General features: G+C 56.3%; 2 protein-coding genes across 8 annotated transcripts; one reads left to right on the top strand and one right to left on the bottom strand.

Moving 5' to 3' along the window:
* Positions 1-2: 2 nt before the first annotated feature.
* On the bottom strand, positions 3-12,031 carry NCAPH2 (non-SMC condensin II complex subunit H2). Of its 6 annotated transcripts, none has more exons than XM_045518358.2 (20): positions 11,803-12,031; positions 7,240-7,341; positions 4,607-4,662; positions 4,418-4,499; positions 4,274-4,342; positions 4,072-4,151; positions 3,860-3,993; positions 3,483-3,566; positions 2,992-3,122; positions 2,196-2,249; positions 1,884-2,007; positions 1,634-1,741; positions 1,481-1,534; positions 1,257-1,327; positions 1,081-1,174; positions 924-992; positions 773-843; positions 591-692; positions 350-499; positions 3-280 (listed from the first exon to the last, which is right to left on the bottom strand). In XM_045518358.2, exons 1-20 carry the CDS (start codon positions 11,908-11,910, stop codon positions 140-142), a joined length of 1,884 nt encoding a protein of 627 aa, XP_045374314.1. In that variant the 5' UTR covers positions 11,911-12,031; the 3' UTR covers positions 3-139. The 6 variants fall into 6 exon arrangements, with proteins under 6 accessions (XP_045374314.1, XP_074231961.1, XP_045374315.1 ...); XM_074375860.1 differs by having other exon boundaries at positions 3-247; XM_045518359.2 differs by having other exon boundaries at positions 773-828.
* Positions 12,032-12,167: 136 nt separating this feature from the next.
* Positions 12,168-16,581, top strand: LMF2 (lipase maturation factor 2). 2 transcript variants are annotated; one of them, XM_010957315.3, is made up of 14 exons: positions 12,168-12,326; positions 12,866-13,119; positions 13,251-13,279; positions 13,416-13,633; positions 13,709-13,887; positions 14,325-14,466; positions 14,617-14,751; positions 14,840-14,945; positions 15,019-15,115; positions 15,197-15,379; positions 15,489-15,657; positions 15,772-15,883; positions 15,972-16,068; positions 16,154-16,581. In XM_010957315.3, the coding sequence occupies exons 1-14, from the start codon at positions 12,233-12,235 to the stop codon at positions 16,436-16,438; spliced, it is 2,100 nt and encodes a 699-aa protein (XP_010955617.2). In that variant the 5' UTR covers positions 12,168-12,232; the 3' UTR covers positions 16,439-16,581. The 2 variants fall into 2 exon arrangements, with proteins under 2 accessions (XP_010955617.2, XP_074231960.1); XM_074375859.1 differs by lacking the exons at positions 12,866-13,119; positions 13,251-13,279; positions 13,416-13,633 and having other exon boundaries at positions 12,183-12,326.
* The last annotated feature ends 3,842 nt before the right edge of the window (positions 16,582-20,423 follow it).

Genomic DNA, 20,423 nt, shown 5'->3' with positions numbered 1-20,423 from the left:
GGTTTTTTAAGGGGTTGGTGGGATGGCAACACTTTATTAGGCTGGGCCAGCCAGGAAGCAAGGCGAGGTGAGCAGATGCATGCCCAGCACCGTGGCAGACAGGGCTCCAGGGCCTACTCCTGGTCTCAGTGCTCCCTGCTCAGGGCTGGGCCATGGAGGGGGCGGCATACGTCTGGAAGCGCTTGTGGGCCCGCTGGTATGTGAGCAGTCTCAGGGACATGGTGTCCACAGCTGCCTCCAGCCCCGGCTGCTGTGTGATCTCCACCGTGTGGTCGTTGGCCTGGAGGGACAACATATCAGCAGAGACCAGGGACCACCCTCCCCACACACAGGCTCCTAGGCCACTCACCAGCTGCAGGGAGGCCAGCATGGAGCGACACACCTCGAAGGCAGGCTGCCCGGCCACCAACTCCGCAAAGGGACACCACTGGTTGAGTTGCCTGAACCTTGAGACCACCTGGTCCCCATAGGTGTGGATGTCAAAAGGCATGTGCTGCTCCTGCAAAAGGGAGGGGCACAGTCCTGGGGCTAGCCCACCAGGCAGTGGGATGCTCCTGTTCTCAGCCAGAGGCCCAACCAGCCCACCTCACCTGCTCCTGGAGCAGGGGCTGGATGGTGTCTTCCCACTCCCTGATGCGCTGGCTCAGCTCTGTCTCCTGGACAAACTTCTGAGACGTGGTGATGAAGAGCTCCTAGGGGCGGGCCAGGGGCTGTATCGCCTTCTGTGCAGGGGCCCCTCTCCCCACTCCCCACAGCTCCCACCTGGGCCTACCACATTCCTTCGGACCAGTTCCTCATAGCTCAGGGACGCCGGCATGGCTTCTGCTTCTGGACAGTGGGCAGCTGTGAGCCACAACCTCTCCTTCCTCCCGTTTTCAGAGCCCCTCATGGCCCGCCAGCCAGCAGCCCACTCCCAGACCTACCTAGGTCTCCATCTTCCTCGGGCTTTGCCCCCTCAGGCTCTGCATACTCCTCAGGCTCTAGAAAGTCACCTGTTGGGAGCAGAGGACCCCAGCAGGAAGCCGGTCAGCCGGCAGCAGGTGCTGAGTCCCGACCTGGCCTGCCCCAGTAGGTGCCCACCTGCCACTCCCAGATCCTCTAAGGAGTCCTCCAGGCGGTCCTCCTCCGCAGGCCATAGCCCCTCCTCGGTCCTTGGCGGCCACCGCTCAGCCACCTGTACAGAGAGAGCATCTGAGAGGCACTGCTGTCTCCCACCAGTGGGGCCAAGTGTGGTCTAGACAGTGGCCAGTACTTGCCTCCCTCCTCTGCAGCTTCCGCAGGGTCTCCAGTTGCTCCTTCACGTGCCTCCAGTACAGATCCTCCATGTCTGCACACAAAGGCCTTGTGAGAGGGGGCTCCCACAACCCGCCTGGGTCCACCCTAGTCCACCCAGGGCCTCGGGTATTCCTGGGCTGAGGGGAGGGGGCAGAGTGTGGGGCCCTCATCCCCCAGGAGAGCACACAGAAGGCCCCCACCTCACCTGCAAAGGAGGGGCCCTTCCGCCGGGGACTCCTGCTGTCAGCGTGGTCAGCATCTACAAGAGGACTGGGTCAGCAGGAGTTAAGCCAATGGCCCGCAAGCCACACCTGGACCCTCAGCCCTGGCCCAGGCCCAGGCCCACAGCCCCACGCACAGGCAGCCAGGTACCACTGGTGGAAGTCCTGCAGCTTGGCCGTGCCCTTCCTCTTGCGCTTCTGTCCCGGAGCCGCCTCCACACAGGGGGGCACGGAGTAGGGCCTACCTGGGGGCAGGCAGACAGTCTTAGAGCACAACCATGGCCCAGGGCAGGCCACTGTGCCCACATGCCCTAGGAGCCCCAGCCTCCATGCAGGCCAAGTGAGCCCCACTCGGGTGCCCAAAGGGAGTGCCCCTCCCCCAGTTACCTTTCCTGAAGGGCTTAGAGTCCAGGGAGTCGAAGGGGTCCAGGCCCTGCCAGGGGTCTGGGGTCTCCTGAGCACAGAGCACAAGCAGACACGAGAATATGGTAGACAGGAACCCTCCCCCAGTCTGGACACACAGGGAGAGAGATGCCCAAGCGAAGTTCAATTATGAGGCAAGGAATATTCCTCACAAGCCAGGCGCAGGGCCTCAGGCTAGGAGCCTGGCATCCAAGAGCGCTGGCAGCAGTGAGGCGGTGGGTTGTGGGCCTCAAGCACGCATGCCCTCCCTGGGGTCCAGACCCCACGACCCCTCACCTTCAGCCGGGAGGCAGGCTCCCGCAGCAGGCACTTCCTGGGCCGGGTGATGCCCTGCAGAGAAATGCCTGGATTCCCCTCTCTCCTCCACCTGAGGCTCCAGCAAACCACCACCACCCACCCCCTCCCCGCCATAGCAGCTCTGCTCTGGGCCAGACACCAAGAACCCTGCAGGGACCCTGGAGGTGGGGCAGGAAGTTCAAGTAGTTCAGTGACAAAACTAAAGCAAAAATTCTAGGAAAAACGTTAAGAGAACACACAAACTAGTAAATTAGTGATCATGGGGTACTTTTTCTCAAAAAAAATACAAAAAAAAAATATGATAAACATCTATGCATCTACTAACCAAAGTTATCAAATGTTAATAGTTTCTCCTGAGCGTAACAAGGTTTTTTCTTATAACGAACAAAAAGATTTCTTAGCTCTAGGCTAGGGCACAGAGCTGACCCTCGGGGGGAGAGGGAGGCAGGCCCCTTGGTGCCGGCCAGCCTGACCTCAGGGGCGTCAGCTCAAGGCCAGCTGCCACTCAGAGGAGCAGCCAAGAGCACCAGAGGGCATGAGAAGCAGCAGCTGCTCAGAGAAGGGAGGGACATGAAAGCCACCGCTCAAAAGGGCTGGGTGCAGGACCAGTCCAGGGTGGCTGAAGGACACACCCACTGCCCTGGTGTGCAAGGACCAGAGAGGCAGAGTGGGGCAGAGACCATGGGACTGCCTTTCCTGGATAAGCGTGGCTGCCCCCCGCCAGGGCTGGCCTGGCTGAGGGCTGAAGCTTGGCAGGCCTCACTGTGGGTCCCACCTGCTCTGGACTCCTGGGCTCCTGGGGCTCCATAGGGACCTCGGGGGCCACGGCCTCGGGGAGCACTGCCGCCCCCTCTGCATCCTCTTCGTCATCCCTATATCCAGGCACTGGGCCTTCCAGAGAGGTGCCTGGGCAGGGAAGCAAGAAACTGGTCAGTCCCAGGGAGCCTGAAGACCAGACAGCAAATGGGGAGCTGCCTCCCCCTCAGCTGCATCTGTCAGAACCAGAGAGAACAGCAGAGCATGTTACACTCTCATCTGCTGCTGCGTCTCATTTGGTTCATTTTATGCGTTAGAAATTTTCCTCTTTAAATGCTGCCACCTATGTCTGCCTGGAGAGGAGGGGGTGGGTCCAAACCTCAGAGGCCTGCCCCAATGCCTCACCCTCAACAAGGGGGCAGAGGTGGGCAGGCTGGGCTGCCTGAGTGCAACCCCAAGCAGAGTCCCCCTACTCCCACCCACAAGTCCACCAGGGAGCTCTCTCCTCACCTGGCTCCTGGGAGACGCTGAGTACAGGGGCCAGACTTCTGCACACAGAGACTTCCATTGGCTGCTCCTCAGCCCTCCCAGCCACTAGGAAAGACGGGGGATTGAACGGGGTAGGCCCAACTCCCCTGCAGAAGGCCCCTCCCAGGGGCCCGGCAGAGCCAGGGCTGGGGAGGGGAGCACAGCGCAGGTGCAGGACTCAGGCACCCTGGGACGGAACTGGCTGTGGGCAAAGATGGGCAAAGGGGCCCTGTCTTCAGAGTGGGTGCCCGGTGAGGGAGGGACTCCCAGATCCAGAGCTGGTGAGCACAGGGTACCTGACAAATAGCCCACCCCAAAGACCCTGCCTTCCCACCAGGCCCCTGGTGCCCAAGCCTCACACTTCTGGTCCCTCGGCAGCAGGGCCTCCATAGGGGACATGCCCCCTGGCTCCAACATGAAGGCTCCTCCGGGGTGGGGGGTGCACGTATTCATCCTGAAATCCTTCCGGCTGGCCAGGACCTCCCCATGACAGCTGTGCTAGCAGAAACACAGGCAGTAGAGCCCCCTCCCAGCATACCCCAGCCCCCGCCCACTGGGCTCAGGCCCCCACCTGTATAGGGGGTTACTGTTCTTCTCCATCTCATCCGGGGCTACCAGGGCCATAGGCAGGAGGGGGACGATGAGGGTGTCCTGCACAGAGGCCGAGAACAGGTGGGCCGTGGATCTGGGCAGGGAGCCCATGTGCACGACACCACCTTCCAACACCCCCATCAGCTAAGTGTGGCCCCCACCCACAGGGGAGGGGCACTCACACTGGGGGCCTGATCACCCCTCAGATCCACGTTAGTGCGGGATTCGGGGAGGTCATCCAGCAACAGGAACTGTGGGGAGACCAAGAGCTCAGGGGTGTGCCCAGCAGGTGCAGCGGCCAACGCCACGCACCCCAAAAATCTCACCTCATCCTCCTCCCTGGGGGCCCTAGAGCTGCCATCCCCGTCGGCCCCGTCTTCCCGGGCAGAGGAGAGCTGCTTGGCCCGCCTGAGAGAGAGTCAGCGTGTGAGCATCACTGAGGCTGCAGGACCTCCCCGCCCCACACACAGCAGACACGCAGGCCCCATCTCCTGCCGTGTGCTTCTAGTACTCACTTCTTGCCGGAGATGAAATCGAGAGCCTGGTAGACCAGCGAGTAGAGGTATTCCACCTGCCAACCATAAGTAAGACTTGAGGACGCAGAACAGAGGGTCCCGCCCAAAATGCTCAGGGCCCTCTCCAAAACCTCCAGCACAATTCCACCCAATCTGGCTGCCAAAAGCACTTCTTCAATTGAACCAGTACATTTCATCAGAACTGAGGGCCGAAGCTCCCTGCTGCTCCTCCTCTGTCCCCTCACACCACACAGCAGCAGCAGGCGTGGCCACTGCAGTGCATGGCACCCACCCCGCTCCAAACGCAGCCCTGTGTGCCCTCCCTCTAGGCACCCCAACCAGCCTGCCTGCAGCCTGCATCCGTGCTGCCCCCAGCCAGCACCCCATGCACTGCCCCTGCAGGCTCAGCCTGCCGCCTCCCCCTCCCAGGGGCACCTGTGAGTCTCCACTGGCCCCAGCACAGCTCCAGCCACAGTCTGGGATGCCCCACTGTCAGGGTGAGGGTTGGGATTTTCCAGATCCTGACCACAAAGCACTCACCAGTAGGGCAGGGATAAGGGCTGCCTCTGGGCTACTCCCTCCAGGCTGACATGCCTAACACAATAGCGAGCAAAACCTGACCCACAGATCCCACGTGCCAGAAACAATACACATGCGCTTCTGCAGGTGTCTGCCACACACACGGGCCTCTGCTTCGTCTCATCTCATCTGTCCGAGTCACCAGCTCTTGCTATTCTCACTGTGCACGAGGGTCAACTGAGACTCGGAAACAAGGTAACCTCGGTCTGTGGGAGCCCAGGGACCTGCGCCCGGGGGTGCAGGAGTCCAGCGCTGCACTACCGAACACAGCAGCCTCAGCCACGTGTGACTTTATCGATTCAAGTTTAATTTAAAGTGAGTAAAACTCAAGACTCTTCCGTCACACTGGCCATGTCTCAGGGGCTCAGGAGCACACATACATGACAGCACAGATCATACTTCCATCCCCCCAGAAAGCCCACTGGTCAGTGCTGACTACGGCCTGCACACCTCACACACGCCTTGCAGACCCCATGCTAACGTGTCACTACACTTGTTTCACCACATATTTGTCTATCAGTTCACCTTACGTTTTCTGCTTTCAAAGTTAGTTGTAGACACTCCTCCTTAAGACAAGCACAAGATACAGGAATCTGACTTCATGGAATTATGCAGGACAAACACCAACGAAATCTCAGACTGTCTTGATGTCTCCTGGTGCCGAGGTAGGTCCACTCCACCCCACACACATGGGCTACTTTCCCTCCTGTCTGGTTGGGACCCCACTACCAAGCTCCTCAGTACACTCCTGAACTCTCCCCTCCTGGGCACCTTTTAGTCCCCACCCCCCAACTAGATGCCAGTTTTGGACCAGCACTGTGGTCCACAATCCTCGCTCTCATACTCGGGGCAGCTGAGCACTGCTGGAGGGAAGTCTCATAAATGTGGCCACTGGTCCCCGTGCAGACAGCATGGTGCATGGGCTCTTCCCCAGACTAGCAATGCTTTCCATTAACCTTTTATTTTGCATTCCCCTCAGCAAAAAAAAAAATGTTGAACTTTTGCCAAACTTCACTCTCCAAATTTCTATCCAGTCACTGATGGTCAGTAGTTGACTTACATTCTCCATCATGAAGACCAGGACCTTTGGCATGAACCCCCAGAGCCGGTGCCCAACTTTGCTACATAGACATTCGTCTCCCCTGTGTCTTGAGAGGAGGTGTCTTTCCCTCTTCAAGGCAAGCCGGTCAGCCCAGATCCCTGACCCTGGGACTCTGTCTCACCCATTTTCCTCTCCCTGCTCCCCTTCCCTGTCCCCCCAACCCAGGCCAGCCACCCCTAGCTCTGTGGTTTTCGCTCCTGGCCGTCACTGAGGATATTTCAAGAAATCCTGCTACCTGCCTGTGTGCCCCCCACCCCCGGGATTCTGGATCTGCTTTACTCTGTTGGGTGCGGTCCAGGCCCTGGTAGCCATCCCAACTGGAGCCTGGGTGGAGAGCCACTGCTTTAGTTACCACCCAATCTCTTCCCTCCCTTTCAGTAAAATTTCTCAAGAGGAACCCACATTTACTGTGTCCTTTCTCATCTCTCATTACCCCCCATCTCCAGCAGTCTGGCTCTCCATTCACTAAACTCCCTGGCGACTTTCTCACTGCAGACCCCACAGATACCTGGAAGTCCTTACTGTATGGATCGAATTAACTTCAACCTTTTTGGTCTTTTTTCTTCAGCCTTGAGATTCCCTGTTGCTCTGACTTCCACAACTGGACTTTTCTTGAGTTACCTTCCTCCGACCTTTCCTTCTCGTGGGCGTGTCCCAAACACTGGTTTTCCCCAGTGGTTCTGCTTTTCCTTACTCTACAACAGAGTGCGGACTCCTGCCACCTTGGACTGGGTGAGCCTTTGTTGTATGAGGCTCTCCTGTACACTGCTGGGTGTCTGGAAGTGAGCCCTGCGATTTTAAATTCAAGCTTGTTCTTTGGCATTAAAAGGTCGCAAGGAATCATAGAGGAGGCAGGTCAGAGATGGGGAGCCTGTCACCTGCCCCAGCAGGACCACAGACCTCGGTCCCATTGGATACTAAAATGCCAAGACCAAGGGCCAGTGGGACCCACCTTCTTACTGTAAACACAGGCGGAGCCCTGGATCAGCAGTGCGGCCTCAATGAAGTTCATTGTGGTTTTGCCTTCATCAAAAGAGATGCAGATCTGGTCCAGCTGCAAGACACAAGAGCAGGGTGGTGGGAAGCGAGTCTACACATACCTCTCCCTGACGGGTCCCAAGAGCAGCCCTCAGACTGACAGCTCTGGCTGTTTGGGACTCACGAGTTGTCCACTTTGGGGGACAGAAAGACAGATCTCCATGATTTCCCCTACTTCCTGTGACCTCCGAGACCTGGTGTTTTGGAAGAGGGAGGCCCCTAGAGTGCATCATCCACAAACAACCAGAGCTACACACCAGCTCCTCTCTGGAGGTGCTCCATACCGCGTCCCTCCTAGTCGAGGCCAAGTTGGGCAGACTGGCAGGAAGACCCCCACCCTGGGAGAAGGACTGGGGAGCCTCTAGGGTGAGGCAGACAGAGATAAAACACTGGGATCTCAATCCTCTGAGCAAAAAACTCAGGAAATGCTTTCAAGTGAGCCCTCTGTTCTCTGCAGCATCCAACTCTCCCAGCCTCCCGAGTCCCATTTGTAACCACCCATTAAATGTCTGTGTCCACCGACTGTATGCCAACAGTTTCCAAGCCCATCTAGACCAGCTCTCTCATCAGCTGCTGCCCACTAGGTACCGCCACTGAGATGCCACTGTCCCCAGACTTTATCTCCACCTGTAACTCAGGGTCTTCCCCACAGCCTGGCCCCTCCCCTACTCTTCTCGGGGTCAATACTTTGAAGGCCCAACATGGTTTTCAAGCTCTTCACCTTTGATCTCCATCTGCCTGGAACACCCACCCCCAGCCATGCCCACTATAAACTCTTCAGTCTCCCTCGGACATGCCTTGGGCCTTGCTGCCCTATCTGGGTGGTCCTGTCACACTGTTGGGGGTCTCTCCTCCCCCAGGGGACTGTGAGCAATGTTAGGGTAACTCCAGCCTCTAGTCCAGTCACGGTGTGATGAACAAAGTGGTGGTGTCGGGGCTGAGACAGACGGGAGAGCCTGCTCCCGGGGCAGGGGGAGGGAAAGGCCTTTCGGGAAGAGCGGCCACCACACAAAGGCACTCAGCAGACACAGGACTCAACTAGTTAGGAAAACAAGTATCACGCAAACACGTCCAAAGCAAAGGGCGTGCTGGGAGAGAGGCGGGGCTGGGGCCCCACTCTGGCACACGTTCCTGAGGACAGAGGGAGTCTGCGAGGTCAGTCTGGGAAGGAGAGGAAACAGGAGCACACCGGTCCGGGGGAGTGCAGAGCATCCTGGATGTGTGGACGTGCAGGGAGGGGACAGAAGGAGAGGGAAGCCAGGCCTCCCGGGCTCTGAGCTGAGGAGGTGGCCCTTTCCTCCAACGCTCCCAGGACCTCACATTCCATTCACCTTGTAACGACTCCTAAATGCACACTCCAGGTTGGACCTCCCACTGAAGCCCAACCCTTACGTCCAACTGCCTTCTTCAAACTCCACTGGGATGTCTTAATCGGAACTCTCACTCAACAGGTTCACACTGCTCTCTAGCTGTCCACTGCCCGCCCGCCCAGCCACCCACTAGAGACCTGGGCTCTTAGCTCCTTCTCGCCTTCTCTCACAGTCCCTGTCCAACCTCTGCCCAGGTCACGCCGATCCCATGTTCCGCTTCATCCTGCCAGCCGGCTCCTCTCCACAGTGCCCGGACTCTCGCTCAGCCAGCCTCACCTCTGGCCTGCCGCCAGCACTAACTGGATTCTCCTGCCTTCCACTCACCTCCTCACACGCCAGCTAGCGCTTGTCTTAAGATCTGAGGTAGATTACCTCACCCCACTCAGAACCCTAACAGGCTTCAGCCACTCTTAGAAAAAAACCCTAACCCTAAACAGAGCCCCCATCTGACAAGACTCCCCTCCAGTCCTCGGCCCTCCCCGGTGCCAAGCACGTTCCGCCCCAGAACCATAGAACACTTTTCAGCTCGCTACAAGGCCACATCTTTCATCCCAAAGTTAGGTCACAGGCACAAAAAAAAGGAAACCAAAGTTAGGTCCCCCAGTCAAACTCCTCATGGAACCCTCAACTTTCTTTTCAAACCTCTCAGCAGTTTGTGGTTACACAAAGACACACGAGTGGGGAGGAGGGTGGGCTCTGCTCTGGCACCTGCTAGCCAGGACTTTGAGCATTTAACCTCTCTACCCCTCTGTAGAACCGGTATCTGTACTAACAGGGCTCTCGTGAGGATGAAATGACTTTATATACACAAAGCACATAAAACAGTGCTTGAGTGAGCACTGAACGCATGTTATGTTTACAACTCTGGGTGGTTACTGCATTAGATCCAACTTCCCACAAGAATGAAGCAGGGACTGCTGTTCGCTTGCCACTGTTTCCTCAGTGTTTGATGGTTCTTAGCACACAACAGTCAACACTTATGAGTCAATAAATGGATGAGAGAGAACTACAACATAAAATGTGTTTTTAAAAAAAGAAGAAAAGTATTCTGGTAGCTGTGTGTAAAATGAAAGGAGGAGGAAAACAAAACCAGAGGCAGGGAAACCAGGGCTTCACAGGGCAGAGAAGGTTTGGAAAAGCAGACCTACGAAGCAGGAGGGGAGCTGACCAAGAAAGGAAGTAGGTTTACCAGGCACCCCCAAGCACCCTGCTCCATGTGGAAGCCTGAATTTGCAGTAGCCCCACCTGGCACAGTTCTCTGCATTCTCTCAGGAGATTGTACGTTCAAGCATGTAGGGCCCATCATCAGATCAACTGTTCTTTTAACAAACATTTATTCTGCACCTACTATGTGCTAGGCGTTCTATTAAGCAAAGGGAAGAGCGCATGAACATGGTCCCTGTCCTCCCAGAATTTACATGCTGGCGTGGAAACAGACCACAAACAAGGTACAGAACAGCCTGTAATGAGCATTCTAAAATACAGAAGGCACTACCAGAGAGAACTATTTTAGACACAGTGGTCAGCTGGCATTTACAGTGAAACATACAGGACAACAAGGAATCAGTCATAAAAAGAACTGGCGAAGAATATTCCCCAGCAAAGGCAAAAAATATAAAAACCCTCAGCAAAGAATGAGCTTGGGTGTTGTAGACTAACTGGCTGGAAAGAACAGGTGAAGAGCCTAAGACAAGGCGAAAGCAGTGAGCAATGCCAGATTCAGAGAAGGGAGGTTTGTTTTTTATTTGGGGGTGGTGGGTATTAGGTTGATTTACTTGTTTATTTTTAATGAAGGTACCGGGGATTGAACTCAGGACCTCGTGCAGAGCTAATCCACCACTGAGCTGTTCCTCTCACTCCCAGAGAAGGAAGTTTGGATTTTATTCTGAGAGCAGTGGAAAGCCACTGAGAGGTTTTAGCCAGGGCAGTGCTGTAGTCTGATTTTAACTTTAAAGAATAATACTTGTAGCTGGGTGGAGCATGAATTGCATAGGGCCAAAAACAACAGTAGGGAGTCTGGGAAGGAAGGTTTTTACATGAATCTGAGCCAGAGGGTGGCCTGAACCAGAGAAAAAGGAAAACGGGTGAATTCAAGTGAAATTCTGATGGCATAACTGACAGAACTCATGGGTGAACTGGTGTGGAGTGTGCTTTTCTTAGCTTTCCCTTGGTTAACAGTGGTGCCATGTACCAGGATCAGGAACACTGGGATTTGAGCAGGAAAATAAAGAGCTTTCCTTTAAGTATATTAAGTCTGAGATGCTTGTGTGACATCTAAGTGGAACGTCAAGATGTAGCTGTAAACACAAAACAGATTCAGAGAAAAGGCCTGGAATGTAAATATAAATGGGAGGAGGGCAGGGGGAAAATAAACCAATTTAGGAGTTGTCCTCATACACGAGATACCTAAAGTCATGGAAATAAATTAGATTGTTTAGGGGAAGTGTGTAGAGAGATGGCTCAGGCCACACCCTGAGGAGCTCAACACTGAGACTGGAGAGAAACAGTCAGCAATGAAATTAGAAGAAAATCAGAATACCAAAACCTGTTTCAAAAAAGAGGGTGTGGTCAGCCCAACAAATGCTGCTAGGATGACACTTGTGGTGACCCTTGGATTTGGTAAGAGGGAGGTCATTACTGATCTAAGCAAGAGCAACACAAGTGCGCTGAGGAGTAAAAGTGAAGTACAGAAATGCGGCGGACAGCTCCTTAACGAGGTCTAGACATAGTTGTCAAATATGGAGAAAAGATTAATAGTGATGCGATGAACATGGCAGTAGCCTGAAACTGGTTTGAAAATCTAAGATAAGAAATCTCTTATATCATGATCCAGATCTCTCACACACCCAAACATGCACACAAATTCTATTCTACTCTATTATAGAAAAGTGCTGGTCACCACCCACTAAACCAATTTCAGTGCTCACTGGACCTGTAATGACAGTTCCAGCTTAATCTAATAAGGGATGTCTTCTCGGGGCAGAAATGGATAAAAGAAACGAGCCTGAGGACGAGTGCGGTTAGAGCGCCGGACGGACACACACCAGGAGGCGGCGGGGATGCCCGGCAGCTCGCGCCCCGCGCCACTCCCCGGGGGCCGCCCTCACCTCCTCCAGATATTCGCCCAGCTGGGCCGCCACGTCCACCTCCCAGTTCTTGGTGAGGTCCCGAATGGGCTGTAGGAGGTGGGCGAAGCGCGCCTCCACGTCCTCCATGTCCGGGAGGGGCCGGGTCGGCCCGGGGACCACAGCTCCGGCTTGGAGGGGGCCAGTAGCCTCAGCCCGCCACTAGTTCTGGCGCCATTTTGCTGTTCCCGCCCAGGAAACGATGTAGCTCAGGGCGACCCGCGCACACCTCTGACGTACAGCGGCCGAAGCGCGACGGAAGTGACCTCAGCGCGCGGGGGGGCGGGGCACGTGTGGGGGCGGGGCGTGTGCCGGCGTGGGGACGGGTGGGCGGGGTTTGCAGTTGCCGCCGCGGAGCGGGGCGGGGCCGGGCGTGACCCCGGGCTCCAGTCCAGCCCGCCGCGTAGCGGACATGGCGGGCTCCCGGCTCCCACGGCAGCTCTTTCTCCAGGGCATGGCTGCCGTCTTCATGTTTGCCTTCGCTTCCCTCTACACGCAGATCCCAGGTGAGGGCGCGGGCGGGACACCCCCAGCCTGCGCCATATGACCCCTCATCTCCCCACCGGACACTCCGCTGTCCCGGGGTAGAGGGGTGAGGGCCAGGCCCTGATGCTTGGGGTAGGGGGCTGCGGTTCGTGTTCTGCAGGCCGCGAGGGTGTGGGCGGTGGGAAGGTGTGCAATGGTCCGTCTCCAGTAGGGTTCCGGGTTCTGACCTGCGGCGGGGGTGACCTGAGGTGGGGGTGGGCCAGACCTAGTGGGCTGGTGAGAGAGAAGGCTCTGACCTGAAGGAAAGGGGAACAGGGATGTGCTGGTGGCAGACCCTGACCTGCGGAGTCGAGCAGGCCTTCTGGGGCCTGACCTTGGTTGGGATGTTAGCTGGTTCTGGCCTGAGTGGATCTGGAGAGTCTGCAGGCCTTGATCGGGGGGTGGGGGGGGGGCAGAGTCTGCAGTCTGCCTGTCATAACCTAGGTCTCAGGGGGAGGTGGGGGCGGTCTAACCTTGGTGGGCAGTGTCCAGGGCCTAGCCCTGACATGCCCTCCCACAGGCCTATATGGTCCTGAGGGCATCCTCCCTGCACGGAGGACCCTGAGGCCGCAGGGAAAGGGACGCTGGCAGCAGCTGTGGGAGACCCCGACACTGCTCTGGGAGGCGCCACTGCTGGGGCTGGACACAGCCCAGGGCCTGGAGCTTCTGAGCCTGCTGGGCACCCTGCTGGCCCTGGGTGCACTGCTGCTGCCCCAGCTGCGCCACCTCCTCACCTACCTGCTGCTCTGGGCCGCCTACCTGTCTGCCTGCCAGGCAAGTGCCCCTCTGGGACCCTTGTCACCAACTCAGTCCAGGCCCATCCATCCTCCACCCCACCCCATCTCTGCCTTGCCTGCCTCTGCAGACACACACCCCCTGCTCCCTGACAGCCCTTCTCCCTGCAGGTGGGCCAGGTGTTTCTTTATTTCCAGTGGTGAGTGACTGTTGGGTGTGGGGCTTCAGGAGGCTGGGTGGGTGGGATGGGTGGGGTGCTTGTCTCTCTGGGAGGACCCCCGGGGGGAGCAGTCTTGATGGGGAGGGGCCCTTTGTGCTACTCTTTCTCCCCACAGGGATTCCCTGCTGCTGGAGACTGGGTTCCTGGCTGTGCTAGTGGCCCCTCTGAGGCAGCCCCCCCACCACAAGCAGGCTCCCCAGGGCAGGGTGGCAGGGCCCTCACCCCACGAAGGCCTACCCTTCTGGCTCGTACGCTGGCTGCTGTTTCGTCTCATGTTTGCATCGGGCGTGGTCAAGCTGACCAGCCGTTGCCCCGCATGGTGGGGGCTCACCGGTGAGGGTCCCTGCCTGGACATGGGGCCATCTTGGGGGCTCTGCCCAGCTCTGATCACCTGCCTGTTACCTGCAGCCCTCACCTACCACTATGAGACGCAGTGCCTGCCCACACCAGCCTCCTGGTTCGCCCACCACCTGCCTATCTGGCTGCACAAGCTCTGCGTGGTGGCCACCTTCCTCATCGAGATCGCAGTGCCCCCTCTGTTCTTCGCTCCTGTTCGCCGCCTGCGCTTGGCTGCCTTTTACTCCCAGGTGGGTGGGGTCCTCAGCCATCAGAGAGACATGACCTTCTTCTGCACTGCTCAGAGGGCCCAGAGAGCGGGGATGGGGTGTCTGGTGCCAGCAGTTTCAGAAAGGCTTCATGGGCAGAGGAACACATTAGCTTGAGGTGCGAAGCTGTGCCTGTGGGGCAAGGCTGCAGCCTCGCTGGAGGCTGTTCACCTTAAGTTAGCAGGGGCAGGTGGGGAAGGGCCACACGAGGCATGCTGAGCTTGGTGAGGAGCCAAGGAAGGTGTGAGCAGGGGGCGAGAACAGTTGGAGTGGGAACAGCAGAGGCCAGGAGGTGATGAGGAGGGCACAGGGGCCTGAAGGAGAGACCCGGGTGTGGGGCGCAGAGGGGCCTGGAAGCAGGCTCTGAAGGGCCCAGGAAGGGGGCGGCCCTGGGAACTCTGAGTCCAGCCCCTCCCCAGGTCTTGCTGCAAGTCCTGATTATCATCACGGGCAACTATAACTTCTTCAACCTGCTCACCCTGGTGCTCACCACCGCCCTCCTGGATGATGCTCACCTGCCTGCGAAGTTGGGTAACAGCCGCCGCAGTAGGACACCCACCTGTGAGTGTCAGCCTGTCCCAGGCAGCTAGCCATCCTCACACCTGCTGCCCGCCAGGGTGGTGCCAACACCCCCAAGTGACCCCAGCCCCCGGCCATATATGGACCCTCCAGCCCTGTTCCCAGCCGACCGATGACTGTCTTGCCCTCCAGCCTGGCCCAAGGCTCTGCTGGCCATGCTGTCCCTGCTCCTGGAATTGGCAGTCTACGGGCTGCTGGCCTACGGCATGGTACACTACTTTGGCCTGGAGGTCGACTGGGAGCAGCACACTGTTCACTCCAAAACAAGTGAGTGCCAGAGATAACCTCAGAAGGCAGGGGCTGGACCACCTTCCTCACACCCTCCAGCCCCCCTCACACCCTCTTCCTTTCACAGCCTTCACCTTCCACCAGTTCTCCCAGTGGCTAAAGACGGTGACCCTACCCACCATGTGGCTGGGGGCAGCCTCCCTTGCCTGGGAACTGCTGACTGCCCTCTGGAGGTATACTGTCTGAGGGGGTGGGATAGGGCTGTGCAGGGCAGGCCTGACTGCACTTCGGTCCCCTGCCCCCCAGGTGGACCCAGGTGCAAGGATGGCTGCAGAAGTTCTGTGCTGCAGTCCAGCTGTCCATCTTTGGCACCGCCACGGTGGCTCTGTTCATGATCAGCCTGGTGGGTAGCCCTTCGGGGGAGGGGGAGGGGTTGGGAGAGGACTGGAAGGTCTTTGCTGAGCCTCTGCGTACCTGTCTCCAGGTGCCATACTCCTACATGGAGCCCTCAACCCATGGAAGTCTCTGGACTGGAGCCCACCGCCTGTTTGGCGCCGTGGAGCACCTGCAGCTGGCCAACTCCTATGGTCTCTTCCGCCGAATGACTGGTCTGGGTGGGCGGCCTGAGGTGGTGCTGGAGGGCAGCTATGACGGACATCACTGGACGGTGAGGGCACCCCCGGTCCCCTGTGAAAGGCACCAGGCTGGCTCCACAGAGTTGGGGAGAGTGGGGAACCACGTCCTACTGGCTGTGTTAAGGTGACTCTACCCGGCAGGAGATTGAGTTCATGTACAAGCCCGGGAACGTGAGCCGGCCGCCCCCCATCGTGACACCCCACCAGCCGCGCCTTGATTGGCAGATGTGGTTCGCGGCCCTGGGCCCCCACACGCACAGTCCCTGGTTCACGAGCCTGGTCCTTCGCCTGCTGCAGGGCAAGGAGCCTGGTGAGGCTGGGTTGGAGGGGTGGGGCCTTGATGGGCAAGGGGCTGGGGCAGGGCCTTGGTGGGGCGGGGCCGCGGCAGCCACCAAATGCTGAGTACCGTCCCCACCCCCCGCAGTGATCCGCCTCATCCAGAACCACGCATCTGGGTACCCCTTCCACAAGCAGCCACCAACCTATGTGCGAGCTCAGCGCTATAAGTACTGGTTCTCGCAGCCTGGGGAGCAGGGGTAAGGCCGGGTGCCAAGCCGGGTACTGGGGCCCGTGGGATGCTGGGCCTGTGCGCCGCCGCCGCCTGAGCGCCCTGTGCTGTTGCAGACAGTGGTGGCGCCGCCAGTGGGTGGAGGAATTTTTCCCACCTGTGTCCCTGGGGGACCCGACGCTGGACATGCTACTCAGGCAATTCGGCCTTCAGGTAGAAAGGTGTTAGCCAGGCTGGGGCAGATGGCAGGGTGGCCACAGGGTGGCCCCCTGAACTTTCCTCAATCCTGCCTCCACAGGACAAGAGCCCACCTCGGGCCCGCAGCTCCAGCAACACCCTGACCCAGGCCCTCCACTGGGTACGGAAACAGCTATCTCCCCTGGAGGCCCCCACTATCCTCTGGGGGCTCCTCCTGACCGTGGCAGGCATTAGGGTCATGCAGGCCCTACTGGGCCCCTGGTCCCCGCCTCTGGCCAGGGAGGAGAAGCACAGGCCAGCCCCCAGGGAGGACACTGCCAGCAAACAAGCTGCCTCAGCCCCCAACGACAGCAGTGGTTCCCAGACCCCCCGACGGAAAAAGTAGTTGCGTCCTATCAGCTGCACATCTTGAGGGGGTCGGGGTCCCAGCTCCTCTCTGGCCTTCTGCAGCAGGATACGGCCCAGCCACCGTGCCTTAGCCAACCGCCACACAGACCCAGGTTGGGGTGCTGCCCTTCTGCTCCCAGGGCCCACCTGTCCCCCCACGCCAGCCACATTCTGTCCGAGGTCACCTTCTCACCTGATCGATGGCTCAGGAGGGCCGTGTGTGACGTGGCTCGGGGTCCTTCCCAGGACGTGGTCAGCAGGCCTGTGGGAGGCTCTTTCCCTCTGCCCCTACTGTAGGGGTCCGAGTCTGATGGCCCTGGCCCCAGCCCCTGCACAAGGGATGAGGCTGACCTGCTGAGGAAGAGGTGGAAAGACGGCCCTGAGGTCACGTCCACACCAGCCTGTCCCATCATTTGGATCCGTGAGCCAATAAAGGCAATTTGTGCTTGACCATGTGCCTGACTTTTCCTTCCCACTGGGGAGGCCTGAGGACAGTGGGCCTGCCCTGCCTTGGGTGGTGGACACAGCCCAGATGCTGTCCGGCTGATAGCTGGCCTGGCTTCGTGGGTGCCTTAGCTGTCTAGTCCTCCACGTTCCCGTCTATAAAGTGAATACAAAGCCCTGGCCCAGCGCTGCCTGAGGCCCTCAGCCTCAGCCTGGCACAGCCTGGCTGACCTGTCAGCTCCACACATCAAGGCTGCGAGGCCAGGGCTAGATTGTGGAGCCTGTGAGGGCTGGAGGATTCCCCAGAACCCAGCCCCTTCCCACTCTCCTGCTCCCGCTTCCTCATCTCAGGGGACTGAAGGGTCAGCCCACTGGACCTTGCTTAGGCAGGGGTGAAGGAGGAGGGGAGGGGAGGTGGGAAGGGCAGGCATGGGCACCATGTCAGGAAGCTTGTCAGGCCCCTGGCAGAGCGGAATGGGGTATGCGTGGGGAGAGGAGCATGGAATGGAGGCCCTGGGCCAGGGGCAGAAGAGGGAGGATGCATCTGACCACCTGTATTCTGACTATTTCCTGGGAACAAGAGTTGAATGCACTGTCCAGGTTTCTGTTTGGGGATCAGTTGTCAATCAGGAGGTCACGGCCCTCCCTGTGCCTGGCTCTGTCTTCAGCCCCCACCCCTCATGCTTCACCTTACAGACCCCTGGACGGCCCCTCAAGGTGCCCAGCTCCTCTGACTGACCCAAGTGGCTGGAGCTGCATGCTCAGCCTGTGCCCACAGTCACACACAGCTCAAGAGGACCTATGACTGAGCCTTCCGATGCTCTCACACATGATTAAATCATCTACAAGCTGACTTTTTTGCTCAAGCCTGTATAGCTGGCCATCTTTCCTCAGCATCTACAGCCACAAACTCCACCAACTGCAGATTGAAAAGAATCGAAAAAAATTCCATGAAGTTCCAAAAAGCAAAACTTGAATCTGCTGCACAACCAGCAACTAGTTGCACAGCATTTGCGTTGTATTAGGTATTACAGGTAGCCTAGAAGTGATTTAGGGCATATGGGAGGGTGTGTGTAGGCTTATGCAAGCACTATTCCATTGTATACTATGTACTTGAGCATCCACAGATTTTGGTATCTGGGCAGGGATTCCTGGAACAAACCACCTGGAATACAGAGAAACGATGGTAATATAATAAAACGTTAAAACCTGTTCTTTTTCTTAAGCTTTTGAGCTTAGTGTATGAATCTGCCTTTGGGGTTATTGTTTTGTTTTCTGTAACAGCCTTCCTGAGATATAATTCATATGCCTACAATTCACCCACTCACAGGGCACAATTCAGCAGATAACAGGGTTGTGCATCCATCACCGTAATCAATTGTAAAGCCTTTTTATCAACTCGAGAAGAATGCCTGTTCCATGTAGCAGGCATCTTCCGCCCTGCTCCTTCCCATGCCCTAGGCAACAACTAATCTACTTTTTGTCCCCATGGAGTTACCTATTCTGGACACTATATGTAAATAGAATCATACAATTTGTGCCCTTTTATGTCTGGCTTCTTTTGCTTAGCATAACGTTTTCAGAGTATGTCCGTATAGTAGCAGGTGCCAGAACTTCGTTCCTTTTTATGGCTGAATAGTATTCCATTATATGTTGATACCGCATTTTGTTCATCCATTGATCCATCAATAGACATTTCAGTTTTCCCCTCTTGGCTGTTGTGAGCAGTGCTGCTGTGCACATGGGTGCACAAGTATCTGTTTGAGTCCCTGCTTGCACTTCTTTGGGATACATATCTAGGAGTGGAATTGCAGGCTCATAAGGAGATTTTATGGTTAACTTTTTGAGGGGCCACCTAACTTTTCCACAGCAGCTGCACCCTTTCACATTCCCTCCAGCAGTGTCCCAGGGCTCCTGTTTCTTCACATCCTTGCTGACACTTGTTATTTTCCCTTTTTTGACAACATCCATCTCTTTATAGTGTCCTTTGACACACAAAAGTTTTTAGTGTTTATAAAGTCCAATTAATTTTTTTTTATTGTCTGTGCTTTTGGTGGCATATCCAAGAAATCATTGCCAAATCTAAGGTCGTGAAGATTTCCCCTTATATTTTCTTCTAGGAGTTTTATAGTTTCAGCTCTTACACTTAGGTCATTGATCCATTTTGAGTTTATTTTTGCATATAATGTGAAGTAAAAGTCCAATTTCATTCTTTTGCATGGAGATATCCATTTTCCCAGCACCATTTGTTGAAAAGACATTTCTTTCCCCCATTGAATGGTCTTGACACTCGTGCTGAAAATCAACTGACTGCATATGTAAGGGCTCTTTTACGGAATGTCTGTTCTGGTCCATGGGTCTGTACATCTGTCTTTATGCCAGTGTCACACTGTTTGGATTACTGTAGCTTTGTAGTAAGTTTTGAAGTTGGGAAGTCTGAGTCTGCCAGCTTTATTCTTCTTTTTCAAGACTTTTTGACTATTTGGGGTCCCTTGAGATTTTAGAATGGATTTTTCTTTTATTTCTGCAAAAAAGTCCCATTGGGATTTTGACAAAGATTGCATCGAATCTGTAGATCACTTTGATAGTACAGTTGACCCTTGAGCAATGCCAAGGTTAGTGGTGCCGACCTCCATGCAGTCAAAAATCCAAGAATAAGCTTAGAGTTGGCCATCCACATCCAAGGTTCTGCATCCATGGATTCAACCAGCCAAGGATTGTGTAGTACGGTGGTGGTAGCTAGTGGGGAAAATCCACATATAAGTGGACCCTTGCAGTTCAAATTGGCATTGTTCAGGGTCAACTGTATCGTCTTAACAATGGTAAGTCTCCCAATCCATGTACTTTTATTTTCTCTCTTCTATTTGAATCTAGCCGGTTTTAGCAATAACTCTCAAGGGCTCCACTTATAAATTTTAAATGCCTAAAATATTTTAACTGCTTTACAAATTTAACTTGAATTTATTTTTTAACTGCTCAGTTATCTGACCTAACAAACTTTCCAAGCTTCAAAAAAAAAAAAAAAACCCATAAATAAATAGCTGTACAAATGCAGTGAGCCAATGATTCTCTTGAATGTCCCTATACCAGGAATAAACTTCCTAAGATTGACCAGGGGCAAAGCTGTGCCACAACCCAGCCTGGTGAGGACACAGGGTGCCTGGATCCAGGGCAGACTGACTCCCAGCTTCAGATGCAGAGTCCAGTGTGGCTAGAACATGGTCCCATTGCTGCTGGTGAGTGCCAGGGCTCTCTCCTTCTTGCCTCCCACCCAGACTCCTGGAAGGGCAGATCCCCTCCATGGGAGGAGTCCCAACACTGGAAAACCTGATGCCCACTCCAGGTGCCTGGCCCCTGATGAACCCATCTTTCTGATTCACACTCACACGGTGTTCCACTGACACAAGGCAGTCACTATGTCTCCCTGACCCTAACCCTGGCTCATGCCAAGGCCGGAGGCCCCCAGGTCTACTCCTCTTCCGCACCCACCCCTTCGAGCTCAGCACAGCCCAGTCTCAAAATTCCGCGATTCCCACAGT

This window comes from Camelus bactrianus, chromosome 12 (genome assembly GCF_048773025.1).
Source record: "Camelus bactrianus isolate YW-2024 breed Bactrian camel chromosome 12, ASM4877302v1, whole genome shotgun sequence".
NCBI lineage: Eukaryota > Metazoa > Chordata > Mammalia > Artiodactyla > Camelidae > Camelus > Camelus bactrianus.
Note: the sequence above shows the minus strand (reverse complement) of the source record. Positions and strands in the feature narration are given on the sequence as shown.